This window comes from Pseudophryne corroboree, chromosome 6 (genome assembly GCF_028390025.1).
Source record: "Pseudophryne corroboree isolate aPseCor3 chromosome 6, aPseCor3.hap2, whole genome shotgun sequence".
NCBI classification, from domain to species: domain Eukaryota; kingdom Metazoa; phylum Chordata; class Amphibia; order Anura; family Myobatrachidae; genus Pseudophryne; species Pseudophryne corroboree.
In genome coordinates this window covers 587388720-587406418 of record NC_086449.1, presented here as the reverse complement: position 1 = coordinate 587406418, position 17699 = coordinate 587388720, and the positions used below count along the sequence as shown (strand labels likewise).

At 44.8% G+C, this 17699-nt stretch overlaps 1 protein-coding gene across 2 annotated transcripts in view; it reads right to left on the bottom strand.

Annotated features, from left to right (window-relative positions):
* FAM193B (family with sequence similarity 193 member B) overlaps window positions 1–15345 on the bottom strand; it is a 138308-nt gene extending 122963 nt beyond the window's left edge. The window contains exons 1-2 of one of the 2 annotated variants that reach the window (XM_063927967.1): window positions 15050–15345; window positions 108–350 (exon numbers count right to left, since the gene is read on the bottom strand). In XM_063927967.1, coding sequence (XP_063784037.1) covers window positions 108–350; window positions 15050–15196 — 390 coding nt within the window. In that variant the 5' untranslated portion in view covers window positions 15197–15345. The remainder of the gene's footprint in view (window positions 1–107; window positions 351–15049) is intronic. The other variant, XM_063927968.1, reaches the window with a different exon arrangement.
* Window positions 15346–17699: the final 2354 nt, after the last annotated feature.

Sequence of the window (17699 nt, the reverse complement as noted above, 5' to 3'; positions counted from 1 at the left end):
ACACAGAACAGACAACACATAAGCACGGATTGAAGAAAAAGATATAAAAAGGGTATGGAATATATGGTGCTGTAGATTAGAGCATTTGTGAGAGACCAGAACCTCACCGCTAATGGTTGTTCTGCCATTGTCTGGCTCTCTTCTTCCTCCACACTCTTCCGGCAGCTCTGGCAGATCCACAGTGGCATTTCCCCAAGAAGGTTCTGTGCCAATGAGGGCATAAAGGAGGCAGGAATCTCATCCATGGGAGACAGCAACCCATTTTGAGAAGCAAAACCCAACCAATCTTTCCTCTCCCGATGGCACAACAGGCAGCACGTTTGTACATACTCACTTGCTGAAGGTAGTACCTAAAACAGAGCATAAATCATTCAATGTCAAGGGGCAGAAGGAAAGCGTGAATAGGCTGAAGCGACAATATGGCTCATCATGGTAGCGATCAATGAGGCACTGGAGATACAGTTGATATGCTTTACAGTCATAAGCTGCCATCACTTTGGATAGGTGGAAATCAATAATCAAGAAGCACAAGCTATTGGAGCCTAAAGTTGCCACTAGACTAGACTGATATCTCTCAGCAAGTGAACCAGTGTAACACTTCAGATACACTCCTGATATATATTCCAAGTTACCCAATTACAATTTCAAAATAAATTCATTCTTATGATTTTCTCTAGAAATGCCAGGAGTCTTCTCTGCTTGATCTTTGTACATGTACTGTATTCCTTTAGGTCCTTTTTTCAATGAGGCTTGCTGGTAACTTTGGTGTATTAAAAAAAAATAAGAATTTACTCACCGGTAATTCTATTTCTCGTAGTCCGTAGTGGATGCTGGGAACTCCGTAAGGACCATGGGGAATAGACGGGCTCCGCAGGAGACTGGGCACTCTAAAAGAAAGATTAGGTACTATCTGGTGTGCACTGGCTCCTCCCTCTATGCCCCTCCTCCAGACCTCAGTTAAGGAAACTGTGCCCGGAAGAGCTGACACAACAAGGAAAGGATTTGGAATCCAGGGTAAGACTCATACCAGCCACACCAATCACACCGTACAACTCGTGATAACCATACCCAGTTAACAGTATGAACAACAACTGAGCCTCAGTAACAGATGGCTCATAACAATAACCCTTTAGTTAAGCAATAACTATATACATGTATTGCAGAGAGTCCGCACTTGGGACGGGCGCCCAGCATCCACTACGGACTACGAGAAATAGAATTACCGGTGAGTAAATTCTTATTTTCTCGGACGTCCTAGTGGATGCTGGGAACTTCGTAAGGACCATGGGGATTATACCAAAGCTCCCAAACGGGCGGGAGAATGCGGATGACTCTGCAGCACCGCATGAGCAAACTCAAGGTCCTCCTCAGCCAGGATATCAAACTTGTAGAACTTAGCAAACTTGTTTGACCCCGACCAAGTAGCAGCTCGGCAAAGCTGTAAAGCAGAGACCCCTCGGGCAGCCGCCCAAGAAAAGCCCACCTTCCTTGTGGAATGGGCTTTCACCATTTTGGATGCGGCAATCCAGCCGCAGAGTGAACCAGCTGAATCGTGCTATAGATCCAGCGAACAATAGTCTGCTTCGAAGCAGACGCGCCAACCTCGTTGGCTGCATACAGAATAAACAGCGAGTCAGACTTTCTGACTCCCGCCGTTCTGGAAACATACATTTTCAAATCCCGGACTACGTCCAGCAACTTGGAATCCTCCAAGTCCCTAGTAGCCGCAGGCATCACAATAGGCTGGTTCAAATGAAACGATGATACCACCCTAGGAAGAAATTGGGGACGAGTCCTCAATTCTGCCCTGTCCATATGGAAGATCAGATAAGGGTTTTTACATGACAAAACCGCCAATACTGACACACGCCTAGCCGAAGCTAAGGCCAATAGCATGACCACTTTCCACGTGAGATATTTTAGCTCCATGGTCTTAAGTGGCTCAAACCAGTGGGATTTCAGGAAATCCAACACAACGTTAAGATCCCAAGGTGCTACCGATGGCACAAAAGGAGGCTGAATATGCAGCACCCCCGGAACAACGTCTGAACTTCAGGCAGTGAAGCCAGTTCATTTATTAGAGAAAATGTATAGGGCCGAAATCTTGACCTTTATGGATCCTAATTTTTAGGCCCATAGCCACTCCTGACTGTAGGAAGTGCAGGAATCGACCCCGTTGGAATTCTTCTGTAGGGCCTTCCCGGCCTCACACCAAGCAACCTATTTTCGCCATATACAGTGAAAAAGTCTTGCTGTCACTTCTTTCCTAGCCTTTATCAGCGTAGGAATAACTGCATCCGGAATGCCCTTTTCCGCTAGGATCCGGCGTTCAACCGCCATGCCGTCAAATGCAGCCGCGGTAAATTTTGGAACAGACAGGGCCCCTGTTGCAACATGTCCTGTCTGAGAGGCAGAAGCCCTGAGTCCTCTGAGAGCATTTCCTGCAGCTCCGGGTACCGAGTCCTTCTTGGCCAATTCGGAGCAAAGAATATTGTTTTCACTCCTCCTTTTATTACAATTCTCAGCCCTTGGGTATGAGACGAAGAGGAGGGAATACAGAGACCGACTGGAACACCCACGGTGTTACTAGTGCGACCACAGCTATCACCTGAGGGTCCCTTGACCTGGCGTTAAAACTTTTTTTTGCTTTTTATTGAGGTGGGACGCCATCTAGTCCACCTTAGGTAGTTCCCATCAATTTGCAAACTGCGTGAAGACTTCCTGATGAAGTCCCCACTTTTCCGGGTGGAGGTCGTGCCTGCTGAGGAAGTCTGCTTCCCAGATGTCCACTCCCGGAACGAACACTGCTGACAGTGCGCTTACTTGATTCTCCACCCAGCGAAGAATTCTGGTGGCTTCTACCCTCGCCACCCTGCTCCTTGTTCTGCCTTGGCGGCTTACATGAACCCTTGCGGTCTGACTGGATCAGAACCGGTTGGTCGCGAAGCAGTCTGCAGCCACCACAGGAGAGACACCCTGGCCCTGGGGGATAGGGTGATTAACCAATGCATCTGAAGAGGTGATCCGGACCACTTGTCCAGTAAGTCCCATTGGAAGGTCCTCGCATGGAACCTGCCTAAGGGGATGGCCTCGTATGATGCCACCATCCTTCCCAGAACTCGAGTGCAGTGATGCACGGACACCTGTTTTGGTTTTAATAGATTCCTGACCAGTGTCATGAGCTCCTGAGCTCTCTCTATCGGGAGATAAACCCTTTTCTGGTCTGTGTCTAGGATCGTGCCTAGGAGAGGCAGATGAGCTGTAGGAACCAACTGCGTCTTTGGAATATATAGAATCCAGCCGTGTTGCCGTTACACTTCCAGAGAAAGTGATACGCTGTTCAGCAACTGCTCTCTTGATCTCGCTTTTATGAGGAGATCGTCCAAGTACGTGATAATAGTGACACCTTGCTTCCGCAGGAGCACAATCATATCCGCCATTACCATGGTGAATATTCTCGGGGCCGTGGAGAGACCAAACGGCAACATCTGAAATTGGTAATGACAATCCTGTACCGCAATTCTGAGGTACGCCTAATGGGGTGGATAAATGGGGACCTGAAGGTATGCATCCCTTATGTCCCGATTCACAATAAAGTCTCCCCCTTTTTAGGCTTGCACTGACCGCTCTTAGCGATTCCATCTTGAACTTGAACCTTCTCAGGCATATGTTCAGGGATTTTTAATTCAATATGGGTCTGACCGAACCGTCTGGTTTCGGGATTACAACATGGTCTAATAATAACACCCTCTTGTTGAAGGAGGGGACCCTTGACCACCACCTGTTAAAGATACAATTTGTGAATTGCAGTTAACACTGGCTCCCTCTCTTGGGGGGGAAGCCTGCAGGGCCGTCGGTGAGGGGGCATCTTCTCACAGTCCAGCTTGTATCCCTGAGACACAATATCTATTGCCCAGGGATCGAACAGGGAGTGAACCCACTTGTGGCTGAACTTACGAAGGCGTATCCCCACCGGGCCTAGCTCCGCCTGTGGAGCCCCAGCGACATTGGTGGATTTTTGTAGGGGCCGGGGAGGACTTCTGTTCCTGGGAACTAGCTGCCCGGCTCTGACAAGAAAGGACGCACCTCAGACTTTCTTGTTTCTTTATACGAAAGGCTGCATTTAATAATGTCGTGCTTTCTTAGGCTGTGCAGGAATATAAGGCAAACTAGCAGCATTACCAGCTATAGCTGTGGAGACCAGGCCCGAGAACCCTTCTCCACACAATCCTCAGCCTTCCATATGCCTCTTAAGTCGGCATCATCTGTCCAATGCATATTCTACAGGACACGTCAAGCAGAGATCGACATAGCTTTGACTCTAGGACCCAGTATACTCATGTCTCTTTGGGCATGCTTTATAACTATATATCTATCACTTAAGACAGCATCTTTAATATATTTATATTGCATACTAGGGTCTCATCTCTGCTGATAAGGTACCTGTCCACGCTGCCACAGCGCTATAAACCCATGCCGACACAATCACCGGTCTGGGTAGTATACTATAATGTGCACGCTATCTGCAGGATCCCTGAGAATAGCAAGTGCTACCGTCTGTGCAAACAGGACACCCCAGGGGAAGATTTTCAACATATCCTGGCCCTAGTGGGGAAAGGATACAGCCTGAGAATTCTCTTGTGGGAAGCTGCCGTCTCTTGTCTGTAGATTCCCGCTCTTTTTCCTCATGAGAGGAGGGAAATTTACCTCAGCATTCTTCCCCTTAAACATGTCTACTCTCGTGTCAGGGACAGATGAATCATCAGTGATATGCAAATCATCTTTTATTTCAATAATCATATATTGAATACCTTCTAGCCATCTTGGCTGTAACTTTGCATTATCGTAGTCGACAGTGGAGTTAAACTCCATGTCGATACCAGTGTTTGTTATTATGGATAGTGAGCATTGAGAGACTCAAAGTCTCTGTGACATAGGGACAGACATGGGTAGATTTCCAGTCTGTTCCCTAACCTTTTGTGCAATAAATTCACCTTAGCACTTACACATATCCAAACAGGTGTCGGCGTTGTCGACGGAGACAGCCTCTCACACACATATCCGCTCTATCACCTCCTTAGAGGAGCCTTTTACCTCAGACATGTCGACACATGCGTACCGACACACCACACACACAGGGGATGCTCTATTTGAGGACAGTTCCCCCACTAGGCCCTTTGGAGAGACAGAGAGAGAGTATGCCAGCACACACCCCAGCGCTATATAACCCAGGGATTACACTACAACTCAGTGTTTACCCAGTAGCTGCTGTATATACAAATTTTGCGCCTAAATTTATGTGCCCCCCCCCCTCTCTTTTCACCCTTTGTGTACCAGGATACTGCCGGGGAGAGCCTGGGGAGCTTCCTTCCAGCGGAGCAGTGAAGAGAAAATGGCGCTGGTGTGCTGAGGAAGAAGGCCCGGCCCCCTCAGCGGCGGGCTTCTGTCCTGTTTCTGACTAAAATTGGCGGGGGTTTTACACATATACAGTCACAGACTGTATTATGTGTATATATTGCCAAAAGGTATTCTTATTGCTGCCCAGGGCGCCCCCCCCCCCCCAGCGCCCTGCACCCTACAGTGACTGGAGTGTGTGGTGTACAGTGGGAGCAATGGCGCACAGCTGCAGTGCTGTGCACTACCTTAATGAAGACCGGAGTCTTCTGCCGCCGATTTCATCTCCTTCTCTTCTGTCTTCTGGCTCTGCAAGGGGGACGGCGGTGCGGCTCCGGGAACGGACGATCGAGGTCAGGCCCTGTGTTCGAACCCTCTGGAGCTAATGGTGTCCAGTAGCCTAAGAAGCACAAGCTAGTTGCAAGCAGGTAGGTTTGCTTCTCTCCCCTCAGTCCCACGTAGCAGTGAGTCTGTTGCCAGCAGATCTCACTGAAAATAAAAAATCTAACAAATACTTTCTTTCTAGCAAGCTCAGGAGAGCCCACTAGGTGCATCCAGCTCTGGCCGGGCACAGATTCTAACTGAGGTCTGGAGGAGGGGCATAGAGGGAGGAGCCAGTGCACACCAGATAGTACCTAATCTTTCTTTTAGAGTGCCCAGTCTCCTGCGGAGCCCGTCTATTCCCCATGGTCCTTACGGAGTTCCCAGCATCCACTAGGACGTCAGAGAAAGATTGTGCTGACAAGCCCCCTAAAGGTGGTGATAAATCAATCACATTTTTTTTCCTAATGAATCATTATGTGATGAAAATAAATCCACTGCAATCCGATCTAGATGGTCAAATCAACTGCAAACAAATTCAATTATTATTTCATTATTACCAGTTATTTATATAGCGCACACATATTCCGCAGCGCTTTACAGAGAATATTTGGCCATTTACATCAGTCCCTGCCCCAGTGGAGCTTACAATCTATATTCCCTATCACATGTACTCACAGACACATTCACGCTAGGGTTAATTTTGTTGGGAGCCAATTAACCTACCCGTATATTTTGGATTGTGGGAGGAAACCCACTTAAGTATGGGGAGAATATATAAACTCCACACTGTTAGGGCCATGGTGGGAATTGAACCATGACCTCAGTACTTTGAGGCAGTAATGCTAACCATTACACCATCCGTGCTGCACATAATTAAGTGGGTAAGTCTTATCAAAAGGAACTGCAACGTGTATTATAATTGCACAGTTACATTGGCACCACAATACAAATACTTGGGGGATTCAATCTGGTGCGAGGTAATAAAAATCTAGCTCCCAATTTTGAATTACAGTGGGTAGGTGCGCTCCCAATACCCACGGTATCAATAAAAAAAAGTGTTTGCAGGGTTTTCAGCGCTGAAAACCCTGCGGCACATGAAAATAAAATATATACTCACCAGTCCAGTTGTCTCCTGGGCTCCTGGTGGTCTTCCCTCCATCTCGTCACTGAGGTGGGGGCTGCTGGGAGTTGCAGTTCTCCCAGCAGCCGACTAAAGGGGGGGGGGGGAATTACACTGCAGGTAGGGGTGGTCACGCACACTGGGGTTCACTCACACAGTCGTGCACACTTACTTACACACACACACACACACACACACACAGCTGCTACAAAGGACCGGCTCCTGACACTGGAAGAATACCCCGCTTCGGAAGGTGAGTAATTACTGACTAAGGGGTCTATTTACTAAGCCTTGGATGGAGATAAAGTCGACGGCTCCAAACTGTCATGTCACAGGCTGGGTTTGAAAAATTACAGTTAGCAGCTAATTGGCTGGTACTTTATCTCCGTCCACTTTATCTCTATCCAAGGCTTAGTAAATAGACCCCTAAATAAGCTTATTGGAAACTTTCAATTACTTAATTAGTTAATTAGGTGGGTGGCGGTGGGGTTGCCTCTGGGATCCCAGAGCAAGTTCCAGTGGCTTTTCCTAAAAACAACAATTTTAGGGAAAAAATAAATCAGACTTGCTCTGGAGGTGTGACCCATTTTCTGTCCTCTAATTGAATACCAAACCCTACGTCTGCGAGAAAAATCCAGCACCATGGTTTTTTTTTTTTTTTTTTTTTTTTTAAATCCAGCATCCTGGGTATAACTTATTGCTTGTCTGGGCAGCAGTGAGCCCCTTGGTTCTCTTGGGCCCTGGTGCAATGCACATGTTCCACCAATGATAGTTGCGCCTCTCAACTAGGGATCAGTTACTATCCATTTGCACACCTTTCTTCTGTAGTGGGCGATATACGTAGGCTGTGTTCTGTCTGGAAAGTAGCAAACGTTAATTTGCAAAAAGCACTAGTCTAGGCGAGCTCAAAGCTTTATTGTATTCACATGTAGACTCATTGCATTCCTAACAGCCATTATTCTATTAGCTATTTAGTAATCCCTGAAGCATCTGGAGCATACACAAAAAACAAACAAAACAAAAACACTTTTCTAAGCTTGTAAACCTGTAATTATGCAAATAAGCAGTAATGCATATTCAAATGCATTTGAAGCTATGTCATGTTTTGAGGTCAGTGGTCCTATAGAAATTCAGGTCAGACTGGAATTTCATAAAGATTATTACAAATGTGCTATAAACTCACAATATGACTAGTAAGATGATCATACAACAGGAGTGATGCATGTGGCATAAACAGGGTCATGGTAGCATCTGTGTTATCCAGTGTCCCTTACTAGGAAATATAATGCTAACGTCCCTTTTTCCTTTATTAAAATGCGAAAGGCCATGCATTGCAAGAATATAGTGAAAATCATTAGCTATAGGGAATATTTATTAAAATATATGGTGTGCCTTTTACAATTAAGAATCCCTATCGTGACAAATTGCTGCAATAAGGATTCTTGTTCCACTTGAATGTATCAATTGTAATCAGCGGAACGAGGGTTCTGCCCGTCCTGTAGATCAGGAAGAAGATGAGCGCGTCTGCTACGACTTTACTTCCATCTATGGACCCCCCCTCGCAGCTTTCTAGCTGCACATGAGCAATGCGGTAAAAGCCCAAAGCACACGTCCTGCAGCTCACCGGCAGGGAAGCCCCATAGCAGGTAATGGGCCAACGCCATCTGAAGAAATGCAGGCCCAGTCTGAAGAACCGGATTTGCGGAACTTGTTAATTACCGCCCCCATACTAAACTGTTACAACAGGTGCTGTGGTGCTGGCGATTGGAAAGGAGGAGATATCTTTTGCTTTCCTCTGTGGCACATTTAGGAGATACTTAATTCTGCCCCTAAATATGCGGAAGCAGCAGTTTGCGCATAATGTATTAATAAACAGGCCCCGTACAGTTTTTAGAAGTTCTCATTTAAAGAAAAAAAAAAAAAAATGGTCAAAAATGAGTCCTAAATAAATATATAGTAATGTCGAGGTTAAGTTACAAGTAATTACTTCCATTTACTGGCAGACTTGTAAAAGTAAACACAAAAGACAAGAATAAGTATGTGCTAAATAATGAGGACAAATGATTGCGTTAATATTCCAGAAGCCCTGCACCTTGTAGGCTTAGTATGAAATATGCTACAAGCGAAGCCAGAAAAGCAACGGACAGGCGTTTCACATCAGATTAGAAATGAAGCACTCATGAAACAGGCAGCAAACTAACAACCAAAGGAAATCTACAGCAATGTGTGTACCCAGTGACACGGGCGACGGGACCCAGCCGGCAGCAACGGCCATGCTGCTGCCCTTGCTGGCTATGTCTTCCGTCGGCCCTACATGTCCGGATGCGCCGACGGCGCACAGAAGTGCGCATCATCAGCGATTTAGTGCGCACACACTATTTGAACAGTGTGTCGTTCCGATCCATAGGAATTGGGCACATTGTTTACAATATCGTTTAGTGTGTACGCAGAATAAGATAGGAGCCTCCTACCTATCTAGGATTAAGTTATTTCAAGCTTTTCTGCTGGACCTGGCAAAATGCTGCCATGCGATGTTGGAGGAAAGCAATGAGGGCCTAATTCAGACCTGATCGCGGGGCATCGATTTTTGCAGCACTGCGACCAGATAGTCGCCGCCCACAGGGGGAGTGTATTTCAACTGTGCGATTGCATGTGTAGCAGAGCTGCACAAACTAATTTTGTGCAGTCTCTGTGCAGCCCAGGACTTACTCAGCCGCTGCGATCACATCAGCCTGTCCAGGACCGGAATTGACGTCAGGAACCCTCCCTGCCAAAGCTTGGACACGCCTGCATTTTTCCAGACACTCCCTGAAAACTGGTCAGTTGCCACCCACAAACGCCTTCTTCCTGTCAGTCACCTTGCGATCGCTTTTTTTGCACCATACCGTCGCTATGCATCGATCCCCGTTGCTGCAGTGCGTCGGGCCTGCGCATTGTGGTGCATACGCATGCGCAGTTCGGACCTTATCGCAGGCTGTGAGAAAACGCAGCCTAGTGATCAGGTATGAATTACCCATGAAGTCTGGGAACATGGACCATGTCCTATTTTGTGATGGGCAGATGTGCCACTTTTATGTCATAAACACTAGGTCCACTAATGCTATGTTCTAACTGGACAGCACACATGATAACTCAAATAATCTCTGCAGACTACAAAACATAATACTTACAAGGGAATATTGGGCCTAATTCATAGTTGATCGCAGCAGCAAATTTATTAGCAGTTGGGCAAAACCATGTGCACTGCAGGGGGGGCAGATATAACATGTGCAGAGAGAGTTAGATTTGGGTGGGTTATTTTCTTTCTGTGCAGGGTAAATACTGGCTGCTTTATTTTTACACTGCAATTTAGATTGCAGATTGAACACACCACACCCAAATCTAACTCTCTCTCTGCACATGTTATATCTGCCTCCCCTGCAGTGCACATGGTTTTGCCCAACTGCTAACCAAATTCCTGCTGCGATCAACTTGGAATTACCCCCTATATGTAGTCTGTGAAATGTTTTATTTTATTGTCTTCAAAACAGCAAAATAAAATTCAAGATAACGTGCTTGTTTTTCACCTGATTAGGTCATATCAAAAGATATACAATGTATTCAAGAGAAAATTGTAACTAAAGTCTATGAAAAAAACAACAACTTTTAGATCAAGTTACAAAAGTAAGGTACCTCCAAATACAGTTTTCATTCTTCGGGCTCCCATTCCCTACTTCCTACCCCCCAGAAATGTTTGACTACACACTATGGGGGGTATTTATCAAAGCATGGCGAGATAAATACACCCTTAGTGTGTAAATAACGCACTAAACAATCATCTCCTATCATTTTTCAAACAGCCTGTAAAATGAGAGCTGGAAGCTGATTGGTTAGTGCTTTATATCTCTCAACTTTATCTCTCTCCATGCTTTGATAAATACCCTCTATGCCTTGTTCAGCCCTATTACCCTTTTTTATACATGTTTATCCCACTGTAGTTACCGTTTATTGGATAAATTTTAATTATTGCATATCAAAACGGATATCTTTGAACATATTGGGCCCAATTCTGAAGTGTAAGCCAAGCAAAAAAGTGCAAGTAGCTTTTGCTCCGCTTCATTTTGGTCTGGTTCTGGTCGTTATTAACATATATCACCCAATTTGGGGCCTAATTCAGACCTGATCGTAGCTGTGCTACGATCAGCCACCCTGACATGCGGGGGGACGCCCAGCACAGGGCTAGTCTGCTCTGCATGTCTGGCCCTCCTCCCACCGCACAGGTACAAAAGCATTGCACGGCGGCGATGCTTTTGTACCTGAAGAGTTGCTCCCTACCAGTGCAGCTCCTACGCACTGGCAGGGAGCTACCCGTCGCTCTCCGGGACGCAGCAGCTGCGTGTGACGTCACGCAGCCGCCACTGCCCGCCCCTCGCACAGCAGCACCCCCAAAACGGCGGCCCAACGCCGCCGGCCTGCCCAACGAACGCCTCTGCCCGTCAATCAGGCAGAGGCGATCGCTAGGCTAAGATGCTGATAGCATCTCTGGCATGCGCCGGCGCACTGCGGCGCCTGCACAGTTCAGACCTGATCACCCGCTGAGCGAAAACGCACAGTAGCGATCAGCTCTGAATTAGGCCCTTGGATAATTTCTTCTCCTCTGGCTGCTTTTGCATGTAGCTCACACACCCCCTCCCCCAACCCTATCAGGGCAGCATGCTTTTACCAAGGTGCAATTACGTGCTCTTTTTTGATTTACTCCCACCTCAGAATCCGCCCCACTGCTGTGGAACGTGTTATTGATCACTGGGATCTTCTTTCCCTATTGTTACTTTTCATTTCAAAAGAGCCATGAGGCGCTAATGAAATAAAATATGACATACTCACTTCCACAATTAAAAGGGATAGGTGCTTACATTTGGAGGGTCTTAGGGAACCCTGGATCATATGTATACACATTTTGGGGCTGATTCAATTGTTTTACCCAGCGACTACCACTATAGGGCCCAAAATGGATCAATTAAATTGTTGTTCCGTTTAGACGCCGGGTAGCCGCAGGGATAACATTTCTTCTCGCAGCCTTCTGAGGTGTGAGAAGAAAGGTGCACTAAATCGGCACTTTGGGCATCCGAAAACAGGACTTTGGACGGGTTTAGCCATTTTATGCTGCTCAAACATGTCTGTTTGGGCACGACATGTGTGATATGCATGTGCACCCAAACAATTCAATTGTGATAATGGTTTGGGCGTCTAAACAATCCCGTTTAGATGGGAAAATCAGACACCCAAAACAATTGAAACGGCCCCTTTGTGACTTTGTCATCCAATCTTATACCTGTTTTCTGAATCAAGGTTGTAGTTGTGAGCACTGTGTACCTTGAACTTGTACTGACTCACTTCACTTACAGAAAGATGACAATAGTCATAAAAGATAATTTTACAACAATAGTTTACAAAAACCAATACAGGCACAAATAAAGATCATTTAAGTCAATATAGTAGGTGCACAGAGTTTATCTTTCAGCTGCTAGGTACACAGTGAAAACGCACAAGAAGAAAGGACACGGGTCAGCTAGACTGTGTACAGTTACATTTATCTGTGAAGTACCTTGACATGGAACCACAACAAGATGCGAGCACACTACCTAGCAAGACAATTGAAAGAAAACGCATGTAAACAGTGAATGCCAGTTTCTCAGGGATGATACACAAAAACACATCATTTAAAAATGGCCTAACCATAAAAGAAGTGCTGACATAGACAAAAGTTTGCAGAGTAAAAAAATTAATAAATGATGAATTAGAAATTCATATGGGATCTCACAATGGAATACATACACCTGTAAGAGAAAGCGGATGGCTTACACAGAATATGTAAATGCAAGTAGCAAATATGACCCAGAGCAGAAACAGGGGTAGGTACCTGTGAAGGTTACATGGGTTGTTCCACACAGGGTTTCAAACTGACCGTTACAGATTGTAATGGAATTTGGTATATTTACTGATGCCTTGGGTGTGAAGAGAACTTCAAAATCTTTGCCTGATAAGTATACGGGGTTTGAAGATATAGGCCTTTAAACCTGCATTTTTTTTTATTGAATTTGCAGCTCACCTAATTGAGCTAGACAGCTGGACAAGGTCTCATTTTGAACCAATTTTGTGGGCTTTCATATGATTTATAGCACAGCAGCATGTTTCCAAAAAAATGAAAAAGTTCAAAATCAAAAATTTGATTTTCTCATTCAGCCAAGTTTTAAAATCTTGAAAAAAAAAAAAAATGTTGTTCACACTGATGTTAATAAATACTCAAAGTTGTATCTTGGAACCAGGATGGGATTACTTGCTATACGAGCTTTCATTTTTGAGTGATTCATGAAAATTGTATTTAGCGAGGCACTTTACATCTGAGAAAATCAACAAAACAATATTTTTTTCTAGTTCACTACATTAGATGAATGCACATTCCTCTTAAGGTGTGTTTGGGGACGAGACTCTACAGACAGCGCCTGGTCCCACTTCTGTGCAGGCACGTGAAATTAAGTGGAAAGATACTTCAATTGTGTTGAATAGGCCCACCTTAACATTTAACTGGACCACTACAAGTGGGACATCTTAGGTGTAGGTGGTCTTAAATTAGTGAAGAAAAGCACATTGGTCACTAATTTAAACACACACAAACCTTACCTGCCCCGGGACCAGTCGTGTTACATTTAAAAAAGCACCCCATTTACTGCAGGGATGGTCATCAACAATCAACGATTCAAATTCACTGATGGTCTATACCCAATGGTGAATACTTTTACCATCAATGGAGGAAAACCAGATGGTTTCCCACCATCAATGGTACAAAACCACCCAATGGGGATTTTTCTTCCCTACAAGGACCAAGGTCACTGATCATAGCTTCGCCCAAAATATGTGAAACCCTGCCGCTGTTTCTGGTTGGACTGCAAAATAGAAAAGCAGGGATGAACATCGCTGGATGAAACCATTGATGGTTCCCTTGCAGATGAGTTGATACCATCGAGGTTAACCCTCCAATGCCCACCCTACTTTACAGTGGAGTATCTTTCCACTTACGTTCTCGATCCTTGGAGAAGTGGGAGCAGGCACGGTCTGTAGCATCTCGGTGTTTGGGGTAGCTCATCATGACTCACTGGCATTGACTTGGCAAAGGAAAACATTACAGGAATGCAGACCAAAATCTAGATCAGTACTTCTGGGACGACAGGCTGACCCTTGTTTTATCATTATAATTTTTTTCATAAGTATGTGTGCTAGCATATACAAATTATTATTAATTTTAATTACCGGTAAGTATGTATGTCCTGAGGTAGTTTTAAGTATCTAGAAATAGCACCGCTCCAAAATGGTAGGAAGTACATGTTTAGTGTGAGGATGTTAGGCAAAGTGGTGTAACCCAACCTGTACTGTAATGGTGAGAGGCAACCGTACATAGCATGGTGTGTTTGGGACAAGATCTAATAGATGGAACTAATGCAGGGATATGCTAGATTGTTTTAAAGTTTAACTCATGTGTTACATGTATTTTATATATAAGAATCGTCTCTTCTTTCATTAGGAAATAGAAGAGTTTAGGATTATGCTTTTTAACAAGGTATCCTATTTGTACACGTCACGCTGCCAGGCAACAAATGACTGTGCAACAAATTTAAACAGTAAATCTGACCAAGCACCTGCAGCCGGTGAGGACTAGAAAAGTATGAGCAGTAAGTAGGGGGACTGTAGTGTGGGAGAGGGATGGTTGGCAGAGGAAGGGTAGAAAGGGAGGGAGGGTAGGCAGAGAGATGACTGGCATGGGGCAGAGGGATGTGAAGCAGGGAGATGGTTGGCATGGGGCAAGCAGGATGGCAGGCAGAAGGATAGTTGGCACAGGGATGGGAGGCAGAAGGATGTTTGGCACAGGGAGGATAGGTATCAGCAGGTGTGCATCACCTAAGTGCAGGCAATGTAGAACTAGGGTTACCACCTCATCCCTTTAATTCTGGACACTTATTAATTACACAGGTTCTGTGGCTGATTAAAACCAGGTGAAATGGAGTCTTGCAGTCAGACAGCCACAGAACCTGTGTAATCAATGTGTCCAGAATTAAAGGAATGAGGTGGCAACCCTATGTAGACCCGGTGCATAGTGTGCAGTATGCAGCATGTATGGGATCAGGGCGTACATGCTACTAGGCTGGCAGGTAGGAGGGAGGGGGTGTGGCCGCTTACCTGTCCACCTTTGCCCATCTCTTCCAGCCTCTCTCCTGGATCTGTCTCTGGTCCATCATCACAGGCAGGAGATTCTTTCCCCGGCCTCTGCTGACCCACTGCTCGCTCTCTCCGTATGCTCCCCTGCTTGTTCCGCCGCCTGGTCATTGCTCGCTCCTCCACACAGCCCCCTCTATCCACACAGTGCACTCCAACGCCAAAAATAATCCCCAAAAACAAAAACACAGACCTGTACACCTTGGACAGGACAACAGCCAATATGGCGGCGTGCTGGGGACAATTACCACGCCCCTTGCCAGCAGGGTAAAGGTTAAAGGGCCGCTGGCATCCAGCATGAACTTGATGTTGTGGTCGCCATCTTACTTACTGGCAAGCTCTTTACGGAAAAGCAGAGTACAGACGAGCACCGCCATCTTTAGTGTGGGCAGAGCAAATCTTTTTACTAAAAAGCCTTTAAACTCGATGTCTTGTAAAATTAGTAGGGAGGGGCAAATCAGCACTGCTATAGAGATACAGTATAAGAATAGGTGATGACACTCACACATAGCTCATTTTACAGACATGCTTATTTGCAGAGTACTGTTGTGGATTAGCAAACTCAAGCCAGACCGAGTGTAATACCAAACTAGTTGCACACTCCGGCTATGGTTGTGGCTACCAAGCTAGGAACACAGCTATATTTCCAATTTGCTCAGAAAAGTCAGCCTAAACACAACAAATAATTTATTGTTCATGTATTACCAAAAAAATAAATAAAAGATAACACACACAACCCCAGATTAGTTTAAACAATAACAGGATAAAACACATATTTGTAAATATTGAATAACAAAAACTTTCCAAAATGATGACAAAATAAAAAAAAAAATACTCAAACACAAAGGCAGAGGCAGAACTCTGGGAGGCAACGGAGTCATCTGCCGCCGGGCTCCTGCTCTGAAGGGGGGCACCTCTCCTCCCATTCTGTGACACCATTGAATTAAATTAATTGATATCTGTCGCTGTCTTTTCAGTGGCCGACTTCCTCACTGGTCCCTGCACCCTACAAATCACACCCTCTTTATTATACTGAATATACACATTTTACAAGGGTCACACCCAGGATTAGAAACTACGACCTATTACACTGGAAGCAGTCACCTTACTGATGAAGCTGTTTGCTCCTGTATAGGAAATATGAGAATTTTAACTATATGAAGATACTTGTCTGACAATTACACGTAACTTTATATAGTTAGAATTCTCATGCTTCCCATAAAGGAGCAAATAGCTCCATCAGTAAAGTGTCTGCTGTCAGTGTAACAGGTCATGGGTTCTAAACCTGGGTATGACTGCTAAGAATTGTGTGATTTAAAATACAGTATATACATTTTTTTTCAGAACACTACACACACACACACTTATCTTAATATAGGAAATAGGGGGGGGGGGCACCAATACTTATCTTGCCTCCGGGCAACTGGGACGTACTTACGCCACTGCACAAAGGATATTTAATTCACATCACATTCATGACAGAAAGTAGATTTGTGAACCCATTTACTTTTCCTGATTGAAGTTTAGCTATGGGAACAGCTTTCGTCATGAAATAACAACATGTTTAATTTACTTGTTCATACTTCACAATAAAATTGATAGAACATAAGGGCCTAGATTTATCAAGCTTTGGAGAGTGATAAATTGCACGGTGATAAAGTACCAGCCAATCAGCTAATAGCTAGAGTAACCGCTTCGGAGCCCCATACGCAGAAGGATTTGCTGAACTGTTGTTTTTGGCACAAGTTTGGTAGCTCCCAGGTTCATTTTACCGAGTAGCTGCTCCACTGTAGCGTGTTAGTCAAATGGGTCATAATAGTGTGACCCAACCACGTGTGTTTAGAGCCCTCTGACGAAGTACAAGTGATGAAACACATTGGGGAGGTGCCTTGCATTTTGATTGTAACTGGTGGAACCAGGTGAAAACTGCTGTTTACCATGTACTATATACTTATGCTGTGGATACCTGCAGTGGTCTGACCGTTACCGTTGGTGTTTTATTTTCTACCTGTGTGGCTTGTGAGCACTTATTAAAGATATTTAAAATAGATTCATGCACTATGGCGCGTGCTCTCTGTCCTCACCTGTTTTAGATATTTCACCAGGCTTTGGATCCAGGATCATTGAAGGGAGACACCAATCAAAGTGATTTCAAAGCACACAGTCCAGCAGTGAAGCTATCTATACATGATAGGAAACGGCCGAGTACATTTGAGGATAATAATCCAGACTGGCACTTATAGTTCCATAAGAGATACAAATAGAGGACACTGTGGTACTATTTGCGCACTGACTATTGTTTTATTTTTATATATATATATATATATATATATATATATATACATATACACACACATATATACAATAGATATTAGAACTCTGGCACTTTCAGTGTACTGTCACTTCACAAAATGAATGATACAGTATATGCGTACCAACAGTCAAAGTGTTTCCAGCTGTTGACAGTGTCTTTCATTCTTTCCCTCCACTTGTCCCTTTTAAGGCCTCGAGTCTCAGTAAGGATGTTGGATCATAGGTGTGGAGAAAGGGAATAAAAGTTGTTTCTTGCAACAGCTATAACAAAGTGACTTGTGCTCACATAAAACAAATGAAA